Source organism: Lontra canadensis, unplaced genomic scaffold, assembly GCF_010015895.1.
Source record: "Lontra canadensis isolate GAN:19392208 unplaced genomic scaffold, GSC_riverotter_1.0 scaffold28, whole genome shotgun sequence".
Taxonomy (NCBI): Eukaryota; Metazoa; Chordata; class Mammalia; order Carnivora; family Mustelidae; genus Lontra; species Lontra canadensis.
Genome location: NW_022631022.1, coordinates 16887352 through 16914480, shown reverse-complemented (window position 1 = coordinate 16914480; position 27129 = coordinate 16887352). Strand labels below are relative to the sequence as shown.

Genomic DNA, 27129 nt, shown 5'->3' with positions numbered 1-27129 from the left:
GGGGCGGCATTTACTAAGAGATTATCAACTGCTGAGGAAAAGCCCACACCCGAGGCTGGACCTCGGATGCCTCCAGCTTGCTCTGAAAGTACTGATTTTTTCCAGTCATAAATACATCAGATTCTTGGGGTCTTGTGATCCCTCTCTAGCAGAACCAGTCAGACTACCCGATTCCAGCCCCCTCCGCCCCACGGCGCTTCCCATTAAAACCACCAGCGGTTTGCGTCCCCCCATTTTCCGGCTCCTCAAGTTCCCTGAGCCCCGGACGTCCTCTACCTCCCAGCTCGTTCGCCATTCAGGCTGGGACAATGCCTCTTAGCGCTCGCACGGCCGGGTGCGCCTCTCGGCCGGGGTGGCCGGAGGAGCACGGAGCGGGTCGTCCGGGGTCGTGGCCGAGGAGCCGGCCGGTCACGTGGCACGCCGGTAGTCACGCGGGCGCCGCTCAGCTGACCGGGGGCTCACGTGGCCCCGCCGGCCGGGAGCGGGGAGACCGGCGGGCCATGGCGGGCTCGGGGCTCTGGTTTTCGCTGCTGCTGGCGGCAGTGCTCGCCGGCCGGGCCGCGGCCCTGTGGCCCTGGCCCCAGTACATCCAGACCTCCGAGTCCCACTACGCCATCTTGCCGCACAACTTCCAGTTCCAGTACCACGTCAGCTCGGCCGCGCAACCGGGCTGCTCGGTCCTCGACGAGGCCTTCCAACGCTACCGCGACATCCTCTTCAGCTCCCAATCTTGGCAACCTCCTGAACCCACAAGTGAGTCGGACCTGCCCCACCTCGTTCCCGGCTCCAAGAGAGCCTGCCCGGGGGCACCTCCCCAAACCTCCTGAGACGCCCTTCTTTTGGCTTCTGCCCTACCCTGTCATCTAGTCTCAACCCTCTCGTCTCCACTTCCTCCTGCGCCTTTTCTCCAGCTGCCATCTCTGATTACCCCCGTCTAGCCCCCAGCTCCATTCTTTGCTTCACTGAGCTGACTTCTGGAGCCAGGATTTCTCCGCAATCCTGCCCACCCCCACCCCCACCCCCGGGCTCTGTTTCACCGACAATGCCTACGACAGGACTGCAGTTCAATAAGGATATCAAAAATTGCTGAAAATACTGTGCCGGGAGACATCGAAGTTGATCCCTCTGACCGTGTTCAAGTGTCTCAGGGTCCTAGAATGAGGCCAAAGATTGGCAAGATAAGACATTAGCGATGACTTGACCTGTGCAAAATTACATGAAAGTGCCTGACACATGGCATGTCCAGTAAATATGGGAGAAATCGGAGAAGACTTCCATAGGGAAATGAATTTTGAGCAGCCACTTTAAGTGGGGTCGTGGATATAACTGGCCAAGACTGAAAGAGTATTCCAGGGAGGAAGAAAGGCTTGAGCAGAGCCACCAAGGTTGAGCTCAAAGTGCTTTGAGGGGATATGTGATGAGGATGGGGCCTGGGGACTGGAAGGAATGAGGTTGGGCAGAAGTGTGGGATTGAAGTAAAATCAGGAGTGCTTTGAATATTGGTTTCCTCTAAAACAGCAGGGATGAGCAGTTTTCTTTAAGGCAGTTGCTGAAAATTGTGTTTGAGGATTATTTCACAGCAAATTGGTAGGAAAGATTGAGCAACACAAAGGAATAAAGTTCTACTTTCTGGGCTTAAAATTGAGAGGCTTTTCCCACACTATTTTGGAATCTGGTTCCCTCGATATGATGTATAGGTTGTTGGGGGGGGGAAGCCATATTTATGACTGAGTCATATGGTAATATCATCTCGTACTGTGTTTCAAGTGTGATTAAGTTACTTTCACAAATGTTCTCATTTGATTTATAGAATTAAAGGCATTTCAGGGGCACCTGAGTGGCTCAGTGGGTTAAAGCCTCTGTCTTCAGCTCAGGTGGGATTCAGCCCCGAATCGGGCTCTCTGCTCAGTGGGGAGCCTGCTGCTCCCCCCCCCACCTACTTGTGATCTCTGTCTGTCAAATAAATAAAATCTTAAAAAAAAAAAGGCATTTCATTAAACAGATGGTACTTAGAGCATGATAGATAATTTAGGGAAAGAAACAGAGTCTCAGCATCAGGGTAGCTCTTAACTGGCAAGATAGATTAGGCCAGGGAGGATAAAAGGCCTGCTATTGTGTGGCACAGATCACATATTTCTATGAATCCTTTATGACAAATAATGCCTTAGACAAGATTGGCACTCAGAATGTGTTTATTTTGGTACAGAAAAGTTAGGTCCTGGCTTGTGCAAAAAGGAAAAAAAGATCTGTCATCTAATTGGTATGTGCCTATTCCAGTGCTGGGTATTCTGGAGATTACAAAAAAAAGCACGCTCAAAAGTAGACACAGGGCACCTAGGTGGTGCAGTCGGTTAAGTGTCCGACTCTTGGTTTTGGCTCAGGTAATGATCTCAGGATCCTAAGATTGAGCCCCACATTGGTCTCCACCTTCAGCGGCAAGTCTGTGTGAGATTCTCTTTCCCTCTCCGTGCCCCTCCCGCTTATGCTCTCTCTTTCTCTCTCTAAAATGAATAAATAGGGGTGCCTGGGTGGCTTAGTCGGTTGGGGCCTCTGCCTTTGGCTCAGGTCATGATCTCAGGTCCTGGGATTGAGCCCCGAATCAGGCTCTCTGCTTGGCGGGGAGCCTGCTTCCTCCTCTCTCTCTGCCTGCCTCTCTGCTTGCTTGTGATCTCTCTTTCTGTCAAATAAATAAATAAAATCTTTTAAATAAATAAATCTTAAAAAAGTAGGCTCAAGCTTGAAGTCTAGTTGAAGAAGTATGAAGCAAAAGGACACAATGTGTTATAAGATGCTTAAAAGATAATTAGAATGTTTGTTACTATGGTATAAATTAGGATAATTCCTACAAATCTAAATTAAGTCATTACCTCCATTGCTATAGGTCTAGAGTGTAATGAAGAAAATAGATATGGGGATGATATATGACAATGGTGTCCTAGTAAATTCCCTAATGAAAGATTTAGAGACAGATAAAAAACTAAATAAGCTGTTGATTTCAATTTGTTACCTTACTGCAAATCAGTTTCCTATATTTGAAGGTTCTTAACCCATTAAGAGAGATAATGAAAACTGGTTTGGATCAACATTACCAAAGACACAGAAGTAAGTTCCTTCTCTATCGTTCTTCCTATGTAGCTTTCCCTTTGGAACATTCATCTCCTGGAAGGCTTCCAGATGACTTGAACTGTAATCCTCTTCCTGCAAAAACAAGGATGAATCCCTGGAGGGAAAAGCAATGTTAGCACACCCCAAACCAGACTGTATTTCCCTATGGGACTGATTTTAGTAAAGAAAACAACATATGCAATTTAATTCTTAGCTTTAAACAGCTTTCCATCGCCTCCTTCCACATAACTTCTTTGTAGGTTCTGGGCCAATGTTCTTCTTAATATAGCACAACTTCTGGTTTTGATCCGAACCTGGGATTCAGTGGAATCCATAATTCCCTGAAAAACAAACCTGTTAGAGGTTTGATTTGATTCTGAATTCACCTTCAAGGATTAGCTGTAGTCCACAATTGCTGAATGGTCTATGTTGGTGTTTAGTATTTGCTACCTGTCTTTGTCATTGAGAGGTGTTTCTGCCAGCTGGAGGGTGTGTGTTGCATGTTGTTAAACCTGTTAAATGGAATTAGTTTAAGCTCTGGATACCTGAGTGAACCTAATTCTCTGTTTTGATTATTGAGCCACATCTTGTTTATGAATCAAAGATCTGATCACTTGGGATAGCACCTCTCTAATGTTGCCCCAGATACTTTTCTGGGTGCCTGATGGAGTTGAAAAAGCCCTAGTTTTTCAGGTAAAATGGCTAAATCTGATTTTGCATTTGATTGAATTGTTTGCCTTTCTGAAACTAGTTGATTGAAGCCACAGTGGTTTTTAAAAGCCATAATGGTTTTTATTTTTTTTTTTATTTTTATTTTTGTTTATTTGACAAGGGAGATCACAAGTAGGCAGAGAAGCAGGCAGAGAGAGAGGGGGAAGCGGGCTCCCCGCTGAGCAGAGAGCCCGATGCGGGGCTCGATCCTCGGACCCTGAGATCATGACCTGAGCCGAAGGCAGAGGCTTTAGCCCACTGTGTCACCCAGGCACCCCCATAATGGTTTTTATTAAAGTTCATGTCCAGTTGTGATAGTCACACACATGTCCCTATGAGTTGCTTAGGTTGCCACTGTCCCTGAGTAGAATAACTCCTTTTATTTTAGAATGGAAGGAAGATTATTATGAGTATCTGGCTCCTTCTGTAGCCATCATCAATATTTGACTTGCTCATTCTCAGACATGAAGCAAACGACTGATAAGTGGCATAGTTGATTACAATCTAAATCTCCTAAAATACCTCCTTTGGCCATTCCTTCTATTACAATGCTTGGAACATAAGAGATAATTAATTATTTGTTGGATATATTAACTTAAAAGGTCTACTTTGTATAAAAGTAGAAAGTCTCATGATTTTTGTCTATTTCTAAGAGCATCAAAAAGATGATTTGCAGGTTTCATTTAGAAATGATTGCCTTTCAGGCTTCAAATTTGGAATGTTATGTGAATTCCAGAGAAAGGAGGATCACTCTGTGCTGTGGTCCCAGCTCAAACTACTCTTATCTCAATACAAAATTGGAGATGCCTTGGGAGTGAATCTAGGGAGTGTAGGAGGGAAACAGACAAGGTTGGGCAGCTGGCAGGGGAGACGGAGCAATCCTGATAGGTGCTGCACTCTAACTGCATAGTGGCTCTGTCCCTTTAACCTTTTCCATGACAAGGACAGGTTATTCCTGTGAAGACTTTATTGCCACTGAATTTATTGCTTCCAAGCAAAAAGGAAGAAAACCACTGAGGAAGAATGTTTTGTAGTAGAATTACTTTTTTTTGTGAAAGGGGTATGTGAGGAATGGAGGGATACATAAGGAGGAAAAATATATGAATTTGGAAGGAGATGGATTGCATGATAGTTTTTAGTGAGGGCCAGAATAATTGGGCTCCATTTTGAATCCCAAGGCCTGAGCTAGCTTGGCCTCTAATCCTCAACCAGCCTCTTTCCCCACAACCTTATTTTCTCTTTATCGTTAAATCATAATACTTTCTCAGTAGCCCGGGATAGTACTGAGCCCAAGCAGCTCAGCTTGGTCAGGATGTATGTAGGTATCCCGGGCCTGGTTTATGAAAAACTCAAGTCTTACTTTCTTGAGCTGTTGTCACTCCCCTTGCGGTGGATATTCTGCTTGAAAACCTAAACAGTAGAGGACTCTGGGTCTGGAACAAGATTTATTTAGGAGTCAGCCAGAGAATGTTTATTAATCACTTGTTTAACTATGTGCCCTCAGGCTAATTTCCAAGTAGCTGCTGCTTTTTTTTTTTTTAATCTGTCTCCATTTCAAGCATTTCTGAAGATAACAGGGAGATAGGGATGACTGTCTTTACAATCTTTGAAGGAAGGTACAGTCAAAGGAAGAAGTAGGTGATTTTAAATTAAAGCAATAAAAATTAAGTCTGAGCCCCAGAGCTGCCCTTCCTCCTGTCTCCTTCTACCTCACTTCCTCATCTCCAAACGGAAGAGTGAAGCAAGGCATTGCAGGTTTTTTGCCAGTTGGTACTTTGTTTTTGTTTTTTAGTAGCACGTGTGAGCTATTTTTTCTTACAGCGACATGGTTTTTTGCTGGGGCACATTGTCAATTTCTTAGCCTCTTTAAGGCATAAACCGAAATCCTTTTCCTGTGGATTACATTTACTGCCCAGCCAATACTACTTTCAGAAATTAAAGAGGTTACTTTAATATTTCTGCATCTTCCTAAATTTCCTCTGCTGTCCCTGGAAATAATTGATAAGGAGAGAAACAATGTGCATCAACAAGAGGGTCAGCCAATTGGATTAGGAGTTCTTGCCCACCTTTGTGGAGCCATTGACAAGGAGGACAGTTGAAGAGAGGAGGTTGGATCTGTAGAGGTGATAAAGTTTTAAGTGTGAAGGGTTTTCTGTGATTTTCCTCAAGGTTTATGGATCTATAATGCATCGTAATAGAGAAATGGATTTGCTTTTCTTCTCAATTCCTGACTATAATGAATAAGACCCATTACTGTGTCACCTTCTCTCTTTCATTTCCTTTGCTTGTTTTAAGCTTTTGTTATTACTTAAGCTTCCTTAGTGTTGCACTCAGCCCTGATCTCTAGCCGGTAGTGGTGTGCTGTTAATGTCCGCTTCTTGAAGGTGATTGGGCTTGGGTAAGGTGTAGAGCTCTTTTCTGTGGAAGTGTATGCTCAGATGCAGTAAGTTTGATTGCTTATCATCTTGGGTGTCAGTAAGTAGCCTCCCCTTTTTTTGCAAAGCTTTGGGAGCAAGGAAGATGGCTTCCCAGGTACACCGTGTCTTAGTGTAAAAGTTTAACTTTTTGTCTTATTTGATCTTGTCCTGGTAGTAACTGGTACTAAGATCCCACATTAGTGGCTTTGGTCTTTAGAGTAGGTCCACAGCCCTAGTCTGAGGCAAATTTAGAGTTCTAAGCTCATGTCCCTTTTATATGTTGGAGTCTCAGCCTGTTTGCCATACAGAGTATCATCACATAGTAGTAGAGCCTTCAGGCTCCTATGAGAAGCTCATGAAAAGCCTTCAGAGAAGCTGTTCCAATGGTATGGTTATCCCACAAGGCACCCCAACTCTGGGCTCCTCCAGCCAAGTGGCAAAACTGACTTCTTAAGAGAAAGGAAGTAGAAGATGGAAGGAAACTAGCATTTATTGAGTGTCTGGCACTTGCTGTATACTATGCCCTTTAATCTTTATTTTAAAGATTTTATTCATTTGACAGACAGCTTACAAGCAAGAAGAGAGGCAGGCAGAGGTGGGGGAAGCAGGCTCCCTGCCGAGCAGAGAGCCCAGCTGTGGGGCTCCATCCCAGGACCCAGAGATCAAGACCTGAGCCTAAGGCAGAGGCTTAACCCACTGAGCCACCCAGGCGTCCCTGTGCCCTTTAATCTTTATAATAGCTCTGTGAGGTTGGTGTTATCCCCATCCTTCAGAACTGAGACTCACAAAGGCTACGTAACATGTGCAGGGTTTCACAGCTAGTAGTTGTGGAGTAGAAATTCTAGTCAGATCTGTTTGTCTACAAAGATTTAGCTCTTTTCAGCATGCAACCTTAGGGCAATCTACTACTCTTAAATATTTTCACCAAGCATTATACCCATTAGTGTTTTGGACAACTCCTGGGTAGGAGTAAGCCCTGATCACACTTGAGTGTTAATTGCCACAGATAGTAACTTGTAGCATCTAACTGCTTGATCATTAGCACTCAAGAATGTTTTGATCCTGGCCCATCATTATCAGATTCCAGTAGTGTTTCTGGCCAACTTCCTTTTTTCCGTCCATCCTTAGTACAAGTGGTATCTATTAGGCAACTATAATTTATCAGTAGCACCTGTCCAAGAATATTAATTGAACTGTCCTTGTCCTTTGGAGCTGGGAATACAGACATACGGTAAAGTATCAGTCCAGTGATTGTTACTGATAAGTGTTGGTGTGGAGCAGAGGGCACGTTCTGAGAAGGCTTCCATGAAGAGCTGTCCAGTCATATTTGAAAGTAGGAGTTGGTGGAGATGCAGACAGTAATCCATATGGAAAGAACTGCATGTGGGAAAAGCCTTCAGGAAAGAAGCCTTCATGTCATGTGTTAAAGATACTCAGTGTCACTGTGGTTGAAGCACACAGATCTAGGGTGGTTCAGCAGGTTAGCTATATAGTACGGAAGCTTGCGAGAATGAGCCGGAACACCTCCAGGGGATGAGAAGGTTCAAAAGGTGACCATGGGAGGGTGTTAAGGTGTTGTTGGATAACTGCTAAGCTAGAATGTGGGTTAATTCTTCCTCTTGGGTGTTGAAATCACCTAGGATCAAAGCCAACCTTGGAATGGAGAGGAAGACTAGGGACCAGGATCCAAAGTCTTGGGTAATAAAGACATGACCAGGATATTGCAGAGTGTTGGTGATAAGAAGAGGCTCGAGATTATGCAATTGAATGTCATTAGCCACAGAAAAGAGGTGTTTGTTTGTTTGTTTGTTTGTTTTCACTTGATGGTAGAGGCTAGATGTCCTAGAAGCAGCTGAAAAGGAGCTGTCTCTCAGAGCAAGTCATAGGGAAAATAATGTTCCTGGCGAGAGCCAGTTCTCAGTTAAGGGAGGAAGTAGAAGAGACTGAGGATGTTGGTAGTTCAATAACAGGATTCCAGAGGCTTGTGGGGGTGGGTGATGTGTAGTCCAGGTGGCTTGGTGGAGGAGGAGAAACAACATTTATAGGAATGGGAGTGTGGGTCCAGAACAGAAATGAGCAGAGGCGTCAGTATACTGGGCAGCATGACAAAAGATGATAGCAGTGTGACATGGTAGATCCTCCTGACTCTAAGATTGCCATGAAAATGAGCAAGGTTCATATACATGGGAGAATTTAATATATAGTAAAGGAAACATTTCTAATCAAAAGTGCAAAGTTGCTTAGTCAATAAATATGTAGGGATGACTGGTTATCCATTTGGGAGAAAATAGAATTAAATCTATGTCTCATATCAAACACAAAAGTAAATTCTAGGTGGTTAAAGATCTAAAGATAAAGGCCATGCAATAAAACTATTAGAAGTATATATAAGAAACTGTTTATATGGTCTCAAAGGCAGAGGAGGCCTTTCTAAGCAAGCAGATAGAAGAAACCATAAAGGAAAAGATGAACAAATCTGACTACCTAAAAGTCAAAGCAAGAGGTTAAAAAAATAAGGACAAAATGGGGGAATTATTTGTGGTCTTAAAAGACAGGTTAGGGGCACCTGGGTGGCTCATTTGGTTAAGCATCTGCCTTTGACTCAGGTCCTGATCCCAGGGTCCTGGAATCGAGCCCCGCATCAGGCTCCCTGCTTCCATGGAGAGCCTGCTTCTCCCTCTCTCTCTGCCTGCCACTCTGCCTACTTGTGCTCTCTCTCTCTGTCAAGTTAAAGAAAAAAAACAAAAAACAGTCAGAATCTAAAAAGAGCTCTGTAAATCAGTAAAAAATCTTTTAAAAGGTGCAAAGAGTATGGCCAGTAAAGGGGTGCCTGGGTGGCTCAGTCGGTTAAGCGCCCGATTCTTGATTTTGGCTCAGATCATGATCTCATGGTCATGAGATTGAGCCCTGAGTTGGGCTCTATGCTGGGCGTTAAGCCTGCTTAAGGTTCTCTTTCTCTGTGCTCCTCCTTACCCTGCTGGCTCCCTCTATCTTTCAAAAACAAAATGTGTGTGTGTGTGTGTGTCTGTGTGTGTATACACACACATATATGGCTAGTAAATGTGAAGTGATTTTCAAATTCAGTTATTACATTTAAAATACAGATCAAAAAAATGGTATATTTCTTTATCAAGCTAGCACAGATGAAAAAGAATTGAGACAGTCTAGTTTTGGAAGGATGTGGAAGAATGGGCTTATGTATGTTGGTTTAGAAATAAATCAGTTTTGTACTTTTGTTCAAATATAACAATGTGGAAGAGTAATTTAGCAGTGTCAAAACCAAAAATTTTCCTATCTTTGTCCTAGCATTTCTACCTCTAGGATTTTTCCTACAGAAATCTCTCAACCAATGCATACACACACACACATACACACACACACACACACACATATATAAAATGTTGACTAGAGCATTGCTTATAATATCAAAAACTTAGAAGCTTTCTACAATGTCCACAAAGAAGAGAGAAATTAGGACTTTCCACTTTTTAAAGTATATTTCAAAAATGGAATTCTATTTAGGATTTATAAATAAAGATGTAGATCTATATACAGACATTAAAAGATCTGGAAATCATTTGGCAAGTGGGGAAAAGATTGCAAACTATTACATATTAGGATCTCATTTTTGCTTTAAATCTCATTTTGCTTTAAAAATGAATCTGTGTATTTAGAAAAAAAAATTGAAAGACTGTGCAAAATGTTAACTTATCTTTTTGGGATCCAGAATCACAGGGAGGTGCTCTCTCATGGTGGGAACAAAGGAAGAGAACAGATTAAGTCTCAAAAGTAGGGGGAAATGAGAAAACTTTTAACTTTAGCATTTACAAAGAAGATGAAAGGGAGAACATTCAGGATTCATTCATGGGCTGGATAGATTGTATTTCTGAGTGGATATTAGTAGTCTCTAGAGGGTGAAAAGTCTTGGGACTTGTGGGAGGAGGCACTACGGTCCAGACTGAATTCAGCAGCGCTGTGGAGGGTCTCCAGGCTCGGGGGCAGCTGGGTTCTCAGACTCCTACTTAACGGGGATAAGAAGTTTTGACAGGAGTGGCCTTGCTTCTTCCCCTAGCCACAACAGTGTACTTTTGCACTGACTGCTTCCCAGGCTTGGAGTATCTTTCCCTATTGGTAGCCTGGCAAACACCCATCTCGGGGGGCAAGGTTCTGCTCAGAGACCCTCTCCAAGGTGAAGCATCCCTTCCTTTCTCCGGGTAGCTATAGTATCCACCCTAGCTCTAATCACACTGCTTTGTAATTATTGTTTGTATTTGTCTCTCCTACTGGACTGTGAGCTCCTCAAGGGCAGGGACTGGGCTTGTTTTTGTTTTGAACTGCCTGCCCCAGCACCTAGCACAGTTCCAGATGTACAGTAAATGTTCAGTATATCCTGGCTAGAATGAAGAATAAGTGGTAAATGAATGATGTCTAGGGCTTTCATTAGACTAAATATGGGGAGAGAGAGCCTGGATGTGACAGAGATAAAGGTGGGCGGGGGAGGGGAACAATGTGAGCATGGAGAATCGACAAGGCCTAGGAGAGTACCAGGACACAAAGGGGCAAGGTACACCTGAAAGAGCAGGGAGGTGCCTAGGCTGGGTTCACTTTTCTTGTGTCTACTCCAGAAGCCAAACCAAATGCCACTTTATAACCAAAATTAGGGTTTTCTCCATGCCACTAAAATCCTGTGAATTAAACACATTGATATGATGGAAATATTTTGGTTCAGGGAGGAGCAGTTTGGGTGCAAGGAGAAGCTATTGTGCACTGAGGTAAAGACATAGTTTCTGGGTACCCTGATGCAGGAATGAGCGCTCCCTTCCAGGGAGTAGAAACACCCAAATCTTTGGATTAATGGAGCCAAGGTTCTTCAGAGCAGTGTCTGCAAAGGCACTTTCTGTATGCCTGGGTGTCTTCTTACCATTCCCAACCCTAGTCCCAGGACTTAACAAATACTAGGTTTGGGCGTATAAAAGTTATCTCTCCATTAACTACTTGCCATTTATGCCTAATTATGTAGCACAATCATTATGCATACATAGCATTAAATGTGCATTTTTTAATTCTAGCATCATTCATTTTTTCAGCAAACATTTATTGAATGACTACCGTGTGTCAGGCACTGGAAATACAAAGGCCCTGAGATTGGCCCCTGCTGTTGAGGAACTTACAGCCTCGGTGAGGAGATAGACAAATAAACAGCATATATTAAGATAAGTGTTAACAAAAAATGTATGTATACATTGTTTCATGATCTCGTAGGAAGGTCTCTTAGGAAAGGGTGGGGGAATGATAGAAAAGTCGTATAAAAGGAAGAATCAGAGCCGTTTCATAATTAGGTGAGATTTGGAGGCAACGCAAAGTTTGCTTCCCTTGGAGGAAGCAATATGTACAAAGGAAAGTATGGAGAAAACGTGGCATTTTCAGGATTCTGTAAAGAGTTCATTGTGTTACCGTGAGAATTCCTGCTTAGGAGCATAGAAAAGATCTCATATTAAAAGATCACAGAGAATGGTAGATTGAAATGGGATGTATATGGAAGCAGAGAGAACTGGGAGATTTTTTAGTCATTCAGGTGAGAAATTACAAGAGGATGATTTAAGGCATTGACTCATTGGGGGTGGGAAGGTGGTAAAGATTTTGAGATAACAAGGATTTTGTTATAATTGGACTTATTTGGGTCTTTCTTTTTTAGTGTTGTAATCTCAGTGCTTAACACGGGGCTTGACACATAGTGGACCATTGGTAAATGTTATGGGTACATGAATTTTTATTCTACTCAGATGAGAGAAGAAAGAGGTTTCTGGTCTGGATAAATCAATAGATGGTACAGGTCAAACAGAGAGAAGATCAGCCAGGAAGAGGAATGAAGAGTTAGTTGAACTTAGTATTTAAGATTTGAAGGGCTTTTAAGCTATCTGAGTGTTGTCCTATGAGCCTAGAATCCCAGAGGAAGAGTTGGCATGGAAAGGTAGATTTGAGAATCATCAATCAACTGTGGGGTAGATGACATCATCCAAGGAGAGTATAAAGGAAGAGAAAAAGAGAAGCCTGGAGTCTTCGGAGAACACTAGCATGTAGGGGCTGGTGAAGGAAGGGGAGAATGAGGAAGCATATTCAAGGAGGTTGAAGGAAAACCAAGGGAGAGCCATGTCCCCTAAGCTAAGGGAGTTTAGTTTCATCAACATCAGGGATGTCTGATGCTGCCAAGAGGTCCCCTAAGAAGTGAGTGGCCACCAGAATATTACCTCTGGGACAGCAGGGATTTTTGTCTGTTTTGATCACTGCTGTGTCCCCAGCACTTAGAACAGCCTGGCACATAGTAAGCACTCAGTAAATAACTGTTGAATGAATGAATGAAGAATGAATTGAAAAGGGTCCCTTGAATTTAATTATAGAACCTCAGGACCTTGGTGAAGGCATCTGCAGATGAGTGGAGGAAAAGGAAGCCATGTTGTAGTGGACTAAGGAGTAGATAGGATGTCAGAAGTGGCTACCAAGAGAGGACTAAGGTTGGCCAACTCCATGAGCGCTTGTGTGCCAGGCACTGACTAAGCCCTTTACGTGCACTGACTCAATCTTCCCAACAGCCCAGTAAGGTAGGTGCTAATCACGATCCCCATTTTTCAGAAGGAAACTGCAGCACAGAAGGAAAATCATTTGTCCAGGGCTCCACAACTAGAAAGTGTTGGAACTAAGATTTGAACCCAGTTTTGTCTGGCTTTGGAGTTCAGCACCTAACTGCTTAGGCTGCATTTCCTCTGGAGTTTCTTTGGGACCAGAAGGCAAGGAAAAGTCTGTTGGAAATGACATGGAGTTGAAACCAGGAAGACTTGCAAATATTTGAATGCTGGTGGGAAAGAATCAGGAGAAAGAAATAATTTGAAGATTTGGGGGGAAATCTGGATCTCTCCTCAGGCGAGATCCAGAGGACAGGTGAAAGGAAACCCTTTCCACCAGGATAGGAGGTACAGATAAAGACCAGACATGTGTTGCAGATGTTTCTGTATGGGAGGAGAGGGGAGGTAGAGATGGATGGGAGTGCTCTTCTGATTGTCTGTTGAGAGGAAGGGCGGTGGTGATTGGGTTACAGACTTGAAGAAAGTGGCTCAAACTTGAAGTAACTGTTGCAGAGAAGAAAAGAAAGCAATGGTGGAGATGGAGATGGAGATTTTCAGGTAGCACCAAGGGCCCGGCCAGGATGAGAGACCATGATATTACAGCAGCCCAGTCCTGCTGTCACATGATTTTCTCTCTTCCCTCCAGTAGGATGCAGCAGCCAGAATCAGTGCACAGAAGGCAGATGTTACTTGATCCACTGGGTAGCAGCAGAAGAAAAGAACAGGTTGCTGGGAGTACTGGCTAGACTGTGTTTGAGGGGATGGATCAGCACACATAGGCCAGCAGAGTAATGGAAAGGTCACAGCACTGGCATCTGGAGAAAGTACAACAGCAGGACTGTGGTAGAAAAAGGGTCTCAGGTGTTCCATGTCCAGAGCTGGGCTGTCTTGGAGGCTAAATGATGCAGAAAGGAGAGGGGTGCCAAAGGTAACTAATTTTTTTGTTGTAAACACTTCTGTACTGTTTGAATTTTTCCCCCTTCTTAAATTTAGAAGGTGCATACTTTTCAGTGAACCAGAGAAGAGCAGGGGTATATGAAAGCACGGGATGAGGGAGCAGTAGAGACAGGAAGTCATGGTCATGGACTGAGACCTTGGAGCATACTATCTGTGTGTGGTCACGGAGTAGAAACTCTGTGGAGGAGTAGCCAGAATGTGGTCCTACCTTGCCTTTGTTTGCCGGGGAGAAAATAAGAGCCCCAAGACTCACTCAGCAGCAGCAGAACCAAAACCACCCTTTCCTGATTGCCCAAGTCAGTGCTCTGTTTGCCATGGTTCTTTCTGAGCACTTGAGGTTTCAGAATTTCCTTTTGTGCCAGCCGGGCTCCTTGTGAGTGTGCCCAGGCTTCCCACACGTCAGTCCTTCCCAGTGCAGAGCATGTGGTTGCGTGTAGAGGAAGGTGGCCTGTCCCCAGCCTCTTTCCTGCTTGTTTCAGGTAGCAACTTGGACGTGGAAAACCACAATGACGATACACTATTTACATCCTTTTAAATGACCCAGTGTCCCTCCTGTTTTGCTAGTTCCCACACTGCCGCCTCCCCCAGACCGGCCCCCTCATGGCTCGTTTAAATAGCAGCCATGACTCTCTACCTCCTTTATCAGCCCCAACCCAAAATGAGTCATTGAGAACGCTTCCGACCGGGATTCTTCACCATAAGATTAGAGGCGGGGGATGGAGAGATGAGCCTTCACTTAGGGCCATCGTTCTAAGGGAAAAAGTCCTTTTGTTTTTATTTTCATCAGATCTTGTAAGGAGTCTACAGCCCTCCCCACGGAAAAGACTCTGGATTTAGAGGATGGAGTGCAGGTGTGTTTTGGAAAATAAAAATACACTAGCAGCAACAACAGAAGTTAGAGGTTTTTATGTTCCAGGCAGTAGTTGCAGGCAGTCACCAGGCTGGTGTTTAGCAGCCTCTAAATGTTATGAGGACAGTGACTGTGGCTGTTGCACAGGGATAGTTGTGATTTCTTCTCAGTTTTGCAGGCTGAGGTCCAGGGAATTAACGCTGAAGCTCAGGACTTTGCTGTCTTTTGGATAGCTGCCTGGCTAGATACACAGATTAGCTCTCCACACTTGATATTGGGGCTCTGTGATATGTGGGATTGGAGTGGGGGCAAGAGATGAGGGCATAGTTTAAGGAGGAATATTCTTTTATAGTTTTCTTTGCTTCTGCCTCTCAGTTAAGTCTTCCTTGGTCTTGGGGATTTGTAGAGGTGGCCTGTCTGCTTGGGGAGCTTGGGAGAGCCCTACAGATTCTGCTTTGAGAGAAGTCCCTGCCCTGACAGTCTGGTTGTTCTCTGTTGTTGGAGATGGGTTTTCAGGGTATAGAATGGAGTTGTGAGTTGGCCTGGCCCAGAGTAGACTCAGATTCTCTTCTCCCTGCAGGATTTAGGAAGGTATTAGTGTGAGATGCAGAGTATTTACAGGGAGGGGAAAGAATACGTTTTGTTCTTGATGATAGAAAAGGGCCCCTTATTGGCTTTCTTCTTGGTGAGCCGGAGAGCTGAGATGCAGCCCTGCAGTAGTGCTTGTGAAGTTCGAGCACGTTTTCTGGAAAAGGCTCAAGGCTTTTGCGCTAATTCTGCCCTAGAGATGGGTAACATTGGGGATCCAGTTTGATTCTGAATTCTCTCTCCCTGCCTTTCCCCAGGCCATCCTATCCCTGACTCTGTGGTTCCACAGGAAGTCATGGTTGTGGTGCCAGTGTGGGTGCATGTAGTTCCAGAAAAGGATAGAAAGAAGGAGTTCATTGAGGTCAGGCTTGGGGTGGTATAATCAGAACCACACAAAGAGGAACCATTAGGAGGATGGGAAAGGATGGTGCATTAGTATTTTGGCTTTGGTTTTGGCTCTTTGGGTTTTGAGGGGGCATGGTGGGATGCATCTGAAGAACTATGCTAGATGTTGGCTCATACTGGGTGGCTTTCCACTGTTGGGCAGACATCTGCCTCAGAGAACCTGTTTGGGAAGAGGGAAGGAAGCAGGATAGGATGGTGATCATGTACCTTTGGTGGGGCGCCAGCTCAGTGATCCCAGGCCTCCTTTGCATAGGAGCTCCTCTGGTCATCTGCTTCATCTGCTTGTATCAGCTCCTGGGCTTTGACAACATTGGAAACCTTTCACTGGAAGCCTTCAAGAACAGTGTTGCTTCAGGCGACAGTCTGCAGTGAGAGGAGAGGTACACACACGGGAATGTAAAACTACTCCCTTCATCAAAAAATGAGTTATGAAGACATGTTACGACTAAACAGCATGTTTATTCTGACATAATTGACATGCTGGCGTTGTATAAGCTTCCTGTCAGTATCTTTCCTTTCACCCGGTATTGCAGCTTGTAAGTCAGCAGCTAGTAGTAGAAATGCTGTCTACGCTTTGAGTAGAAATGCTGTCAAGCTGCCTCTAGTTTAGAAACAGTTGTCGAGGTAATGGAATCATGCTGACTGTACCACACTAGAAATACAGAGCCCTGGTTACAAAGAGCTGTTGCCAGGTCATTTATACATGGGTCAGGGCAGGTTCCTGGGGAGAGAGGGGAGCACAACCAAAATGAAAGAGTTGAACAGGTGATGAGGCAGTGCCTGTGCCAAGGGTAAATGCCCTCCCCACCCTTGCCTCTTTCCACGCTCGTGCAAGCAGAAGGGACTAGGGCTAGGGACCTTCCTATAGGATCTTGGTTTTGCCTATTGCTTCTGGTGGCAGGTCAGTCACACTGAGTTTACCCTGTCCTTCCAGGAAAACAGCATGCACTGGAGAAGAATTCATTGGTTATCCTTGTGGTCGTTCCTGGATGTAACCAGCTTCCTTCTTTGGAGTCGGTGGAGAACTGTAAGTACCACCCTGTCCCCTGTTGTAGAGAGCAAGCACTTGTCTGGAGCTCTAACTCTGCTTGGCCTGGCCTAAGTTCCTGATGCTAGGCCTACAGCCCTCCAGGACTGTGGAGACTCCAGATCATCAAGGGCTGAGAGCCAAAGAAGGTGAATTTTTCATATGCATTCTAACCAGTGTCTGAAGGTGGTGTGGAATGTCACAGTGGCTTTTCACGGAGTCCCACAGAACACTTGCCTTCTGCAATGCATATAATTTTGTTGCCATTTTAGGAGTTTGTACACTCTGGTGATTTTCTTTAAGAAACCCCACTCTGGGGAGAGAAGGAATTTGGGGTCATAATGTTTTTGGACATAATGACTGGAATAAAGTCAGGTCATTAGCCCTATGATGCCTCCTGTCCTCCAGCAGTATCTAGGAACTTCTTGGTCTCCAAAGTGAACATTCGAGTCTTGGCCTCCTCCTCACATTCTTGAATGAGGTACCTGAATGAAGCCTGGAGACAAAGGGAAACGAGGGTGATTACGAGGCTTTGGGAACACCGTAACCTGGATATACCCTCCAAGCATCCCTGTCTGACGCCTCATACTTTCAGCTAAGGGCTGGCGGGAACTCATGTTTCAGGAGGAGTAGACTAACCACGAGGCAGGTGGTACTTTTCTTCTCTAGCCTGACCCTCCTTGTGTATTATCTTCTAGGGCCTATAGAGCCTCTGGGAGACCACCCTCCCACTGTGGCCCAAGGCCTAGCTGGCCTGCAGCTGCTCTGCTCTGGGGATATTTCCTCTTTGAAAGGAAAAAAAAATGTGACCTTACTCTTGTTTTTTAATACAAGGATTTACACAGGACATGGGATCTGTAATCTGAGAGTAGAAGTCCTTAACCAATGGAGTCATTTTTGTCATTTCAGACACCCTGACCATAAATGATGATCATTGTTTCCTCCTCTCTGAGACTGTCTGGGGAGCTCTCCGAGGTAACATGGGGGCTGAAGTGGGAAGGTTGGCCTCAGTGGGTTGGGAAGACAAGACTGAGGGCCCAGCACATACTGGAGGCTTTCTTTATGGAGACCGTTTGGAGTGTTTCGCCATCTACCTGAAGGGAGTGTTCTCCTTACAGCTCTCTCTAGAAGCTGACAGGTGTCAGCCATGCAATAGTGGCAGCAGCTGTCCTGGGCAGGTGCTCTGGGGAAGCCATGAGAGACCCTGTAGGCTGATGCTCAGTGTGCCAGCAGGGAACACGCTGCTTGGGGCTCTGCCACAAACACTGCCTGTGCGGCTCTCACTAAACACATGTAATTGGAAAGTGTTTTCAAAAAGGAAAACTTGATCCCAAGAAATAGATGAATGTCAAAAAAAGAAGTAAATCATATAAGATATGTAGAACCATAGTATTTCAGGAGAAAATTGGGACTTTACTAGCTAACACATGATGGGCCTCTGCCCTTCCTCTTGGTTTACTGAAAAGGTATTTGGTCCTTAGATATAGACATAGCCAAATACCTCTACTGCTTTTGCAAAGCCCCTGCTGGTGAATGAGGAGGGAAATTCTCACAGAATTTCAAAGCTTGTTTTGGTTCGTCTTTGTTCCCTTACCCCTTCTCTTCTCCTCTCCTGTGTTTTGGAGAAACTGGGAGCTGACTCCCCTCTCTACTGTCTTAGACCTTTTGTACAGGTGCTGTGATTAGGCAGGTTGGGGCAGGGGGAAATCCAGAACTCCAGAATACTGGGTGTCAGAATCAGAGTTGAAAGAAGCCAAAACAATATAAGAGCAGTCTGCCTTGAAGTAGGTGCCAAGTGACCCCTAAGACCTCAGATTCTTTCATGCTGAAATTTTGGGACTCTGGAAATCCTTCCGCTGGGTTGTCAGAAGAGGGGCTCCAGCTGTTGAGAACATATAAGACTCTGCACTCCGCATGCCTGCCTTTGCCAGAATCTAGGAGTTTGTGTCTAGTGGACTGGGGCAGTCCTTCTGGGGCAGTTGCTTCCTATCATATCTCAGCTCCCTATAGCTAGTTTCCTTCTCAAGAGGAAAGGTGGATGGTTCTTTGTCTTCTAGGTCCAGCTGTGGACCCAGGCTCCTTAGAAACTTAAGCTTGATTACTTTTTCACAGTTCAGTCTGGGATAATAGAAGGGGCAGAAGATTGAGGACCCCTTTTTCTCAGCTCCTTTGGCTCCTGATCTGTATTAATTTGGAAAGCCTGAACCGATGTAAGCTGGCTTGTCCCTGCATCTGTACTCATAAGCAGACATCTCGGCCTCTCTTAAGACTCTTGTCCGTTCAAGGCTTAGGAAATACAGATAAGAGGTGTGTGGATTTTGAGGGTTAGTGTGTTCCTAGGAGAGGCACTAAAGCCCCTTACGCTGCCACCTCCCAAAATCAAATGCAGAGTAAAAACAGATACTGGTTTCCTGGTATCCCCTTTGCATCTGTGTTGAGACTCATCAAGCCCGTACTATATCCACTTTTACCATATGCCCAAGCATCCTCCTATGTCACGTTGGGAACCTTCCAGATGGGTGCATCTTTTTTCCGTATCCTTAAGTCTTTACTTTGCCTCTTTATTTCCCCATAGGTCTGGAGACTTTTAGCCAGCTTGTTTGGCGATCTCCTGAGGGCACGGTGAGTGGGAGCCCCCCGAAAGGGTTCCTTTTTATATCTCTGGGGATTTGCTCCAAATGTTGAGAGTCCTGGAAATAACTTGCTTTGTCTTAGAGTCCCGGTGGCTCAAGATGGGCCCAACAAGAATTAGACGGAGACATGAGTAGAAACCAGTTTGGTAGACTCGGTCTGTTTGGAATCACCGTAATTTAGTTCTCCTGAGTCATTATGTAGTAATGACCTTGAGACCACACTGCTCTAAAGAAAATAAACAGATTAACAGTGAAAATCCAGAATGTGTAGGCTGAGTGGGATGTGGGACGGCTATATCTGGCTAGCATGGGACCGTTACCCTCTGATAGGTGCCTGCTTGTGGTCGCTGAGGTGGATATATGGGGCATTTGGGAGACAGTTGCTATGCAGAACAGTCATAGATTGACTTTTGAAGGATCAGGAGACTTTTCCTTATTCCCCTCTATCCCCATGGTGAGTTCCCCTCAAATCCTGATATGTTCAATGTTTGGTCCACACAGTTCTTTATCAACAAAACCGAGATTGAAGACTTTCCTCGCTTCCCTCACCGGGGCTTGTTGTTGGATACGTCTCGCCATTACCTGCCACTGACTATCATCCTGGACACACTGGTACCCAGGCCTTAAGGCCATCTTCGCCCTTAGTGTTTTGGGGTGATGGGGCAAGGGGCAGACCAGTTGCCATATTCCTAAAGAGTTCCAGAGGGAATGTATGTAATTTTAAGAGTTCCTAGGGAAAATGGAAAAGACCCACTCTAAGACAAAAAAGAGGAAAAAAAGGAGTGATTTAAATCTACCCCAGCGGCTACCCTGGACCGATGTCCAGGTTATTTCCAGGAATGCAGAAGCTAGTTTGGGGAATTGGCTTCTTTGATCAAGCCAAGCTTAGTTTAGTTTAGTTATGGACAAAGTCATAGGAAAGAGATGTTCAAAAGCCATAGCTCAGGGTGTTCCTAACTATCTTAAGTTTGATGGGCAGTCTTACCCTACAGTTGCTGGTCCAACTCATGTGTCTACCTTTTCCTTTGTTCCTCTGGTGGAACCAAAGGAGGGGACACATCCATCAGTCTTGGCTTCTGAGATTTCTGGGTTATGGGGCTACTAAATTCACCAATCGACTTCACGGTGGATAAATGTTAGTCAGACAACCCAGAACAAATGGCAGGAAGACATACTAGTTTTCAGGGCATGGTGGCGCTTTTGGAAAACCACGGTACCACATAGTTGCAGCTGTCCTCTCAGTGTGGCTAAAACTCATCTCAAAAAGAGGAGGTAATGCCTCTGTCCGATGTCTTTGGATGTGCTCTGGGAGAAGAAGAAATGTGCCAGGTCTTCCCTCTATAGCTAGGCGTTCTCTGAAGGGAAGATTTGATAGATCCTGTAAACATTTATCAGGAAGCTGGTGCAGATTGAGGCTGTCGGGGTATGTGGAGCAGCCTGCCAGTCTGCCTGCCATCCCAAGTTTGAGGCTGAAACTGGAGAAGCTGTGATGGGTTCACAGTGTGTGCTGTGATCTACAGGACGTCATGGCGTACAATAAATTGAACGTGTTCCACTGGCATCTGGTCGATGACTCTTCTTTCCCATATGACAGCTTCACTTTTCCAGAGCTCACCAGAAAGGTACGCCTCAATTTCTCTAAGAACAAATTTGTGGGTCGATGTCTGAGCCTGGCTGTGGCCCTGCTGGCAAGGACACTGGCTCTCATCCTCACAGCCAGTTGGAGGGACACACTGACTTGGGGGAAGGGCACGGGATTTGGAACAGGAGACCTAAGTTTGAGTCCAAACTTTGCCATTAATTTAGTCTGACAGATAATCTCTCCTGGTCTCATTTTGTCTTTGTTTATATTCTGCTACCTGCCTACCTTGTTGTCTCACTGGCATTATGAAAGGAATAGATGTGCTGGCTTACTGGAAACTGTGATAAAGATCCTTGGAGATAGTCCCTGATACCCTGAGCTGAGGGTAGATTTCCTGATACGCAGGGAGTCGTGGAGGCATTCTGAGTATCTTCTCCTCTGCTAGTCTTCAGGAAATGACATTGTTAAGGGTGTCTTGTGCCTTTCAGGGGTCCTACAATCCTGCCACCCATATCTATACAGCACAGGATGTGAAGGAGGTGATTGAATATGCACGCCTTCGGGGTATCCGTGTGTTGGCAGAGTTTGACACCCCTGGCCACACTCTGTCCTGGGGACCAGGTAAGAATAAAATTAGATAGAAAGAGTCTACTGATCTCCCTCATTGGGGTTTCAGGGCTTTGACTTGTGGATGAGGTATGACCTGGCCTTGGTCCCTGGAAGAATGTTTTCCATCAACTCCTTCTGCTGGGAATTTAGATAGGCAGAACTTACTTTGGACAAAGGAGGCCACTGCTTACTATTAAACTACAGGCACATTCTTCTCAGATGGTCTTGTCTTAGTGATGTTCTTGCACGTTGTGCCCTAGAGTGGAAGAAAGATCTTGCCATTTGGCTGGATCAGGCAGTCTCTACTGCCTAAAGGCAGTGTGAGGAGAGCAGCCTTTGGGAACAAAGATGACCCCCTGCTGGAAGCAGGTGGCAAGGCAAGGGTGTGTGTGTGTTGATAGCTGTCTGGAGGTAACCCAATCTCTGTACATGATTGTGGATATATTTTTCTTTCTTTGACTGTGTCTAAAAGCTCATGATCACCAGCATTTGTGAGTACCTTATGGTCCCTATCTATGTACATGTAATGTTTATGAACATGATTATCTTACTTTGTGCAACTTAATGTCTTTAAGTATATGACTGTGTGGGGGTCTCTGTATTTGTGACACTTGTGTGGGATTGATTCTCTGTCGGCTTAGGTGTCCCTGGATTACTGACTCCTTGCTACTCTGGTTCTCATCCCTCTGGCACCTTTGGACCAGTGAATCCCATTCTCAACAGTACCTATGAATTCATGAGCACATTTTTCTTGGAGGTCAGCTCTGTCTTCCCGGATTTTTATCTTCACCTTGGAGGAGATGAGGTTGATTTCACCTGCTGGTATGATCCCTTTGATCTTCCCATCCCTGCCTGATGAACTGCTCACTCAGAATAGAGGTTAGCTCCCAAGAGGCTACCTATCTTATATGCTCCTCAGGGGCTAACCTCTGAGAACAATCTGTCTTAGTCCAGATGGCCCAAGTCTTAGGCCTTTCCTCTTTCCACCTACATAGAGGCCCTCCTGGATTTTGGCAAGGCTGCGAATGTGAAACTGTTCTTTCTCCTGTCATATCCTTGATAGACATGGAAGAACCAGATCTGGGAACAAAATTGTCTTGGGAAAGTCCGGGAGAGAGAAAAATAACCCCTGCCTTTATAAAAGAGTCTGGTTGAAAATTCCAGACACAGATGAATTTGAGACTAATATATGAAAGTGTCCAGTCAATGAGGGTCCAAACCCACATATCTGCTTTGCTCAGAAGAGGTTAGTGGGCTCCTCTGAGAAGTGGACACTAGAGCTGGATCTGGGGAAACAGGCTTTTCTGAGAAGTGGAGAGGGGGAAACATTTCAGGAAGAAATATGCGCAAAATGTAAATGTTCTTGGGGAGGTAGCCACAGCAGGTAACAGCAATACCTATATCCAGCTGAAATAAAGAATACATGAGAGCGGAAAGCTGAATATGCCTGAGTTGGGGGTTAAACAGGGAAGCCAGAATCCATTGTGCCAGAGCCTTGGAGCCAAATGCAGTAGACCAGACAGGTTCATATGTGTTCTTGTTGAGAGTTTAAACTGAAAGCCCTTGGGGTCCAGACTCCTGCTTTCTCAGCCTGTGTCAGTGGCCCCATTCACATGGCTTTGTTCTGCCACACCTGCCATATTTGGGGCCTCTGAGATCTGAAGTTGATTGGTTTTTCAAGTGAAAAAAGAAATCATGGGAGGCCAGGTAACTAATCCCTAAGCTTTGGGCTTTGAGGATGTCGAAAGAATTAATCTTCATTTTCTCTTGGGATTCAGGAAGTCCAACCCGGATATCCAGGCCTTTATGAAGAAGCAAGGCTTTGGTAATGACTTCAAGCAGCTGGAGTCCTTCTACATCCAGACGTGAGGAAGGAAAGAGGGTGGGCAGGGTTTCTTGGGGTTACCTCCTATGCAGTCCTCCCTTTCCATACCAGGCCCAGGCCCTGCTTTACTGGGCCCTTGAAGGGGTACTTTGTCCTATCTTTTCAGCTTTGGAGTAGTCAGTTCCCAACTGGGAAAGACACTGCTTGATCAGGAATGAGTCCCTAGGCAGCCTCCACCCCTAGAGCATTGGCACCAACAGCCTAGAACCTATTTGAGCTGAGCAGACCCTTTCTTTACTCTCCAGGCTGCTGAACATCGTCTCTGCCTATGGCAAGGGCTATGTGGTGTGGCAGGAGGTGTTTGATAATAATGTAAAGGTGAGCCAGGGGCAGAGAGAGAAGGAGCCACCTGCAGTGCTTCCCTCTGGTCTCTGAGCCCTTCTCTGCCTCTGCACAGTCTGGTCCTCCCTGGGTTTGGATTAGGCTTTAATATTCAGAGCACTGGGGGGCCATCTCTCCTTTCCCCTCCAGAAAGGTCACAGAGGTCTAAGCCCTAGGCGTGAGTGTCAGAACATCTATCTCTCTTCCATCACCACAAGCTGTTCAAGAGTTATTTCTGCTGCCTGCTACTCAGGATTCCTGAGACTGGCATGCTGGGTTGGTCTTCCTCTCTGAGTCATAGACTCGGGGTCCTCCAGGTTTGGGAGCAGGGCTACTTTCTCCTTCACCGTTGATCAGTTAGGTCCCAGCCTCTTGCCAAATGCAGGGGCTCTGTAGGAACTTTGTCTCATCCTCAGAAACATCTGGAGATTCTTGGACAGGGAACTGCTTGATGAGTCTCCTGTGCTACTGCTTGTCTCCCTTAGCTCACAGCCAGTATTACTGTCTCAGTCCAGACAGGAAGGCTGCAGGAGGACTGGGGGTGGAGCCAGCAGAGAGGACTCCTAGGGCCTACAGAGTCCTTGGCCCCTGCACTGGGTTAGAAACCTAGGGGTTAGGAGTCACAGAGAAATACTTAGCTGCTTGAGAGCACAGTGGGCACATATCCCTTGGCCTGGGTTGTTTGCATAGCATATGGGCCAGAAATCTTCTCAGCCATGTGCCATTAATTTTGTGACAGGTTCGGCCAGATACAGTCATTCAGGTATGGCGAGAAGAGACACCAGTACATTATATGAAGGAGATGGAGCTCATCACCAGAGCTGGCTTCCGCGCCCTGCTCTCTGCCCCCTGGTACCTGAATCATATAACTTATGGCCCAGACTGGAGTGAGATCTACATGGTGGACCCCTTGGAATTTAAAGGTGAAAGCAGAGAGCTCTCCTGGCTGAGCAGAGGAGGCTGGGCCGGTGCACAGAGTGGGAGACAGGAGGGTCTGGGCTAGACCTTTCAGGTTAGATGAGCTATGACCTATCTGAAGAGAGGGCTACTTTAGGAAGGTGTTTGAGGGGAAACCCTAGGTTTACCCCCCACACCACCAGCAGCCTGTTGTTCCTTGTTTTCCCTTAGGTAGCCCTCAGCAGAAGGCTCTAGTGATTGGCGGAGAGGCCTGTATGTGGGGAGAGTATGTGGACAGCACAAATCTGGCCCCCAGACTCTGGTAAGGGTTTCCTGAGGACATGGGTGGTTGGGCTTGTGGGCACGGGTTCTCCCTTAGAGACTCACTCTTGTCCAGTCACCCATAGACAAGTACCTTCCTCCCCAGCCTAAGAGAGAAGGAGCTGTAATTTTGAGAACACCTGCTGCTGCTGTCAGTAACAGTTCATGATGTCTTTACAACTTACTCTGGTTCCATATCTTTGGGAGAGGAGGAGAGTGGGATCGTGAGGCCAATCTTAATGAAGATGGAGCTGGGCCCTAGAAGTCGCTAGGAGCCCCCCAGCCAGGTTGTCACTCTGAATAACCTTGGCCCTGAGTCCAGGGTGCCTGAATAAGAGGCAGCAGCCTGTGAGTGTCCAGCTCCCCTGAAGAAAGCCAACCTGCGGCGTGACCCTTCCCTCTAGGCCCAGAGCAGGGGCTGTTGCTGAGAGGCTGTGGAGCAACGAGTTGGTGACTAGCCTGGACTTTGCCTTTAAACGTTTGACGCGATTCCGCTGTGAGCTACTAAGGTAAGCAAGCAGGCCGTGTTGGGGCCTTCCCACAGTGGGTGGGCAGATGGGGGACCTACAGGAAAAACAATAGCTAGTGCTTACAGAGGTTTACTTTGTGGCAGGTACTGTGCTGAGCCCTTTGTAGGCATTGTTTTATTGAATCTTAACCATAACTCTGGAAGGTAGGCAGTTTTATCCTCCTTTTAGAGATAGGCAGCTGAGGCACAGAGAAGTTAATGTAAAGCCCCAAGTCACTCAGAACCAGAATTTGATCCAAGCCAATTTCCGAGTCTCTGCTCTCAGCCATGGCCATGCCTTTATGGGCTCTAATGACAGCTGTGCTGCTGTTTGGGATGGACCTGCCTAAGATGGTCATCTCCCTGATGTATTCATTGACTAAGTCTTGAGGACCTGAAGGACTCAGCCTGGTGCAGGGCTGAGAGCCAGCCGTGGCAAGGTCTAGGCCTCAACTGTGTGTGATTCACTGGGCAACTTTGAGCTAGTTCTTTACCATCTCTAAGTACATTGCTCATTTGAATAATAGGCCATGCCCGGGGGTCTGCTATAGAGATTGGTCACATCCCAGAACTTGGGAGGCTAAACAGGATTTCATGTCCACAGCCTGTGCATGAACAGGACAGCACCGTGGTCCCCCACCACCCCTGCATTTAGAGCATTTGAGCCATTAAAGTGGGGCTCGGGGCCAAGAGCACTAGGCATCCCTTAGGCATCAGCTCTTTTCTAAAGGAACTGCATTATTTGGGACTCAAGTACAGAGACAGGCAAGTTAGAAATAAGTGTCCCCCCGCAAATTCCTGGATGTCCCTGTGTCAGAATCACCTGGAGCACCTGTTCAGAATGCAGATTCTTGCCAACATGTGAGCCCAGGCCAAGTAAGAATCTCTGGAAATGAGATCCCTGAGTAATTCTGGTGTACAGTGGCAGTTCGGGGTGCGCTGAAATAGGGGAAGGGGAGACTGTTGGTTGTGGTAGAGATGTTGTGGGGCCTTGGACTGACCCCGTCTGAGTGGCTCATTGCACCGTGTTTCTTCATGTCCTCTTGCAGGCGAGGTGTCCAAGCCCAGCCCCTCAATGTAGGCTACTGTGAACAGGAGTTTGAACAGACCTGAGCAAGCAGCCCGAGGCACTGAGGAGGGTGCTGGCCCTGGGAGAGTGGGAGTGGGGCCAGGCTTCCACTGCATCCCGGCCGGGGGACGGAGCCCCTTGCCCACGTGCCCCTGTGCATGGAGAGAAGGGGGGCCAGTGTTGGCACTAGCATCTAATAAAGAGTGATGTGGCATTTTCCATAATGAACATGGATTACCTGTGTAAGAGAAATGTGACTGGCCCTGGGTTAGGGAGCTGCCTGCACTGTCCTTCTGCTCCCGAGAGCGATAGGGTGCAGCAGCCCAGCCAGGCTGCTCACTGGCTGGGTAGCCAGTGTCTGCCCCTGGGGGAATCTTGTCGGTTGACAGCTGGGAATGAAACCCTGCACAGCCTCTGAGCTGTGTGATGCCTCCCCCACCCCCAACATGTGGTCTAAACACATACCCTCATGCTCAGTCTGCTCACTTCCTTCCAAGTGCGGAGGTCACGTAGACCTCTGAGGCTTCTGTGTGTGGAAGAAGGCACTGTAGTAGCCCCAGGAAGTTCCAGGGAGTGGCAAGGGCTCCAGACTCACCCTAGTTACAGAGCAGCCATCCCCAGTGC

The 27129-nt window shown here is 46.1% G+C and overlaps 1 protein-coding gene across 1 annotated transcript; it reads left to right on the top strand.

Annotated features, from left to right (window-relative positions):
- Nucleotides 1–454: 454 nt before the first annotated feature.
- Nucleotides 455–26739, top strand: HEXA (hexosaminidase subunit alpha). The gene is made up of 14 exons (XM_032864991.1): nucleotides 455–753; nucleotides 16588–16680; nucleotides 17590–17655; nucleotides 19256–19302; nucleotides 19815–19925; nucleotides 20834–20935; nucleotides 21384–21516; nucleotides 22146–22326; nucleotides 23283–23369; nucleotides 23635–23707; nucleotides 24450–24633; nucleotides 24839–24929; nucleotides 25333–25437; nucleotides 26486–26739. The coding sequence occupies exons 1-14, from the start codon at nucleotides 501–503 to the stop codon at nucleotides 26547–26549; spliced, it is 1590 nt and encodes a 529-aa protein (XP_032720882.1). The 5' UTR covers nucleotides 455–500; the 3' UTR covers nucleotides 26550–26739.
- The last annotated feature ends 390 nt before the right edge of the window (nucleotides 26740–27129 follow it).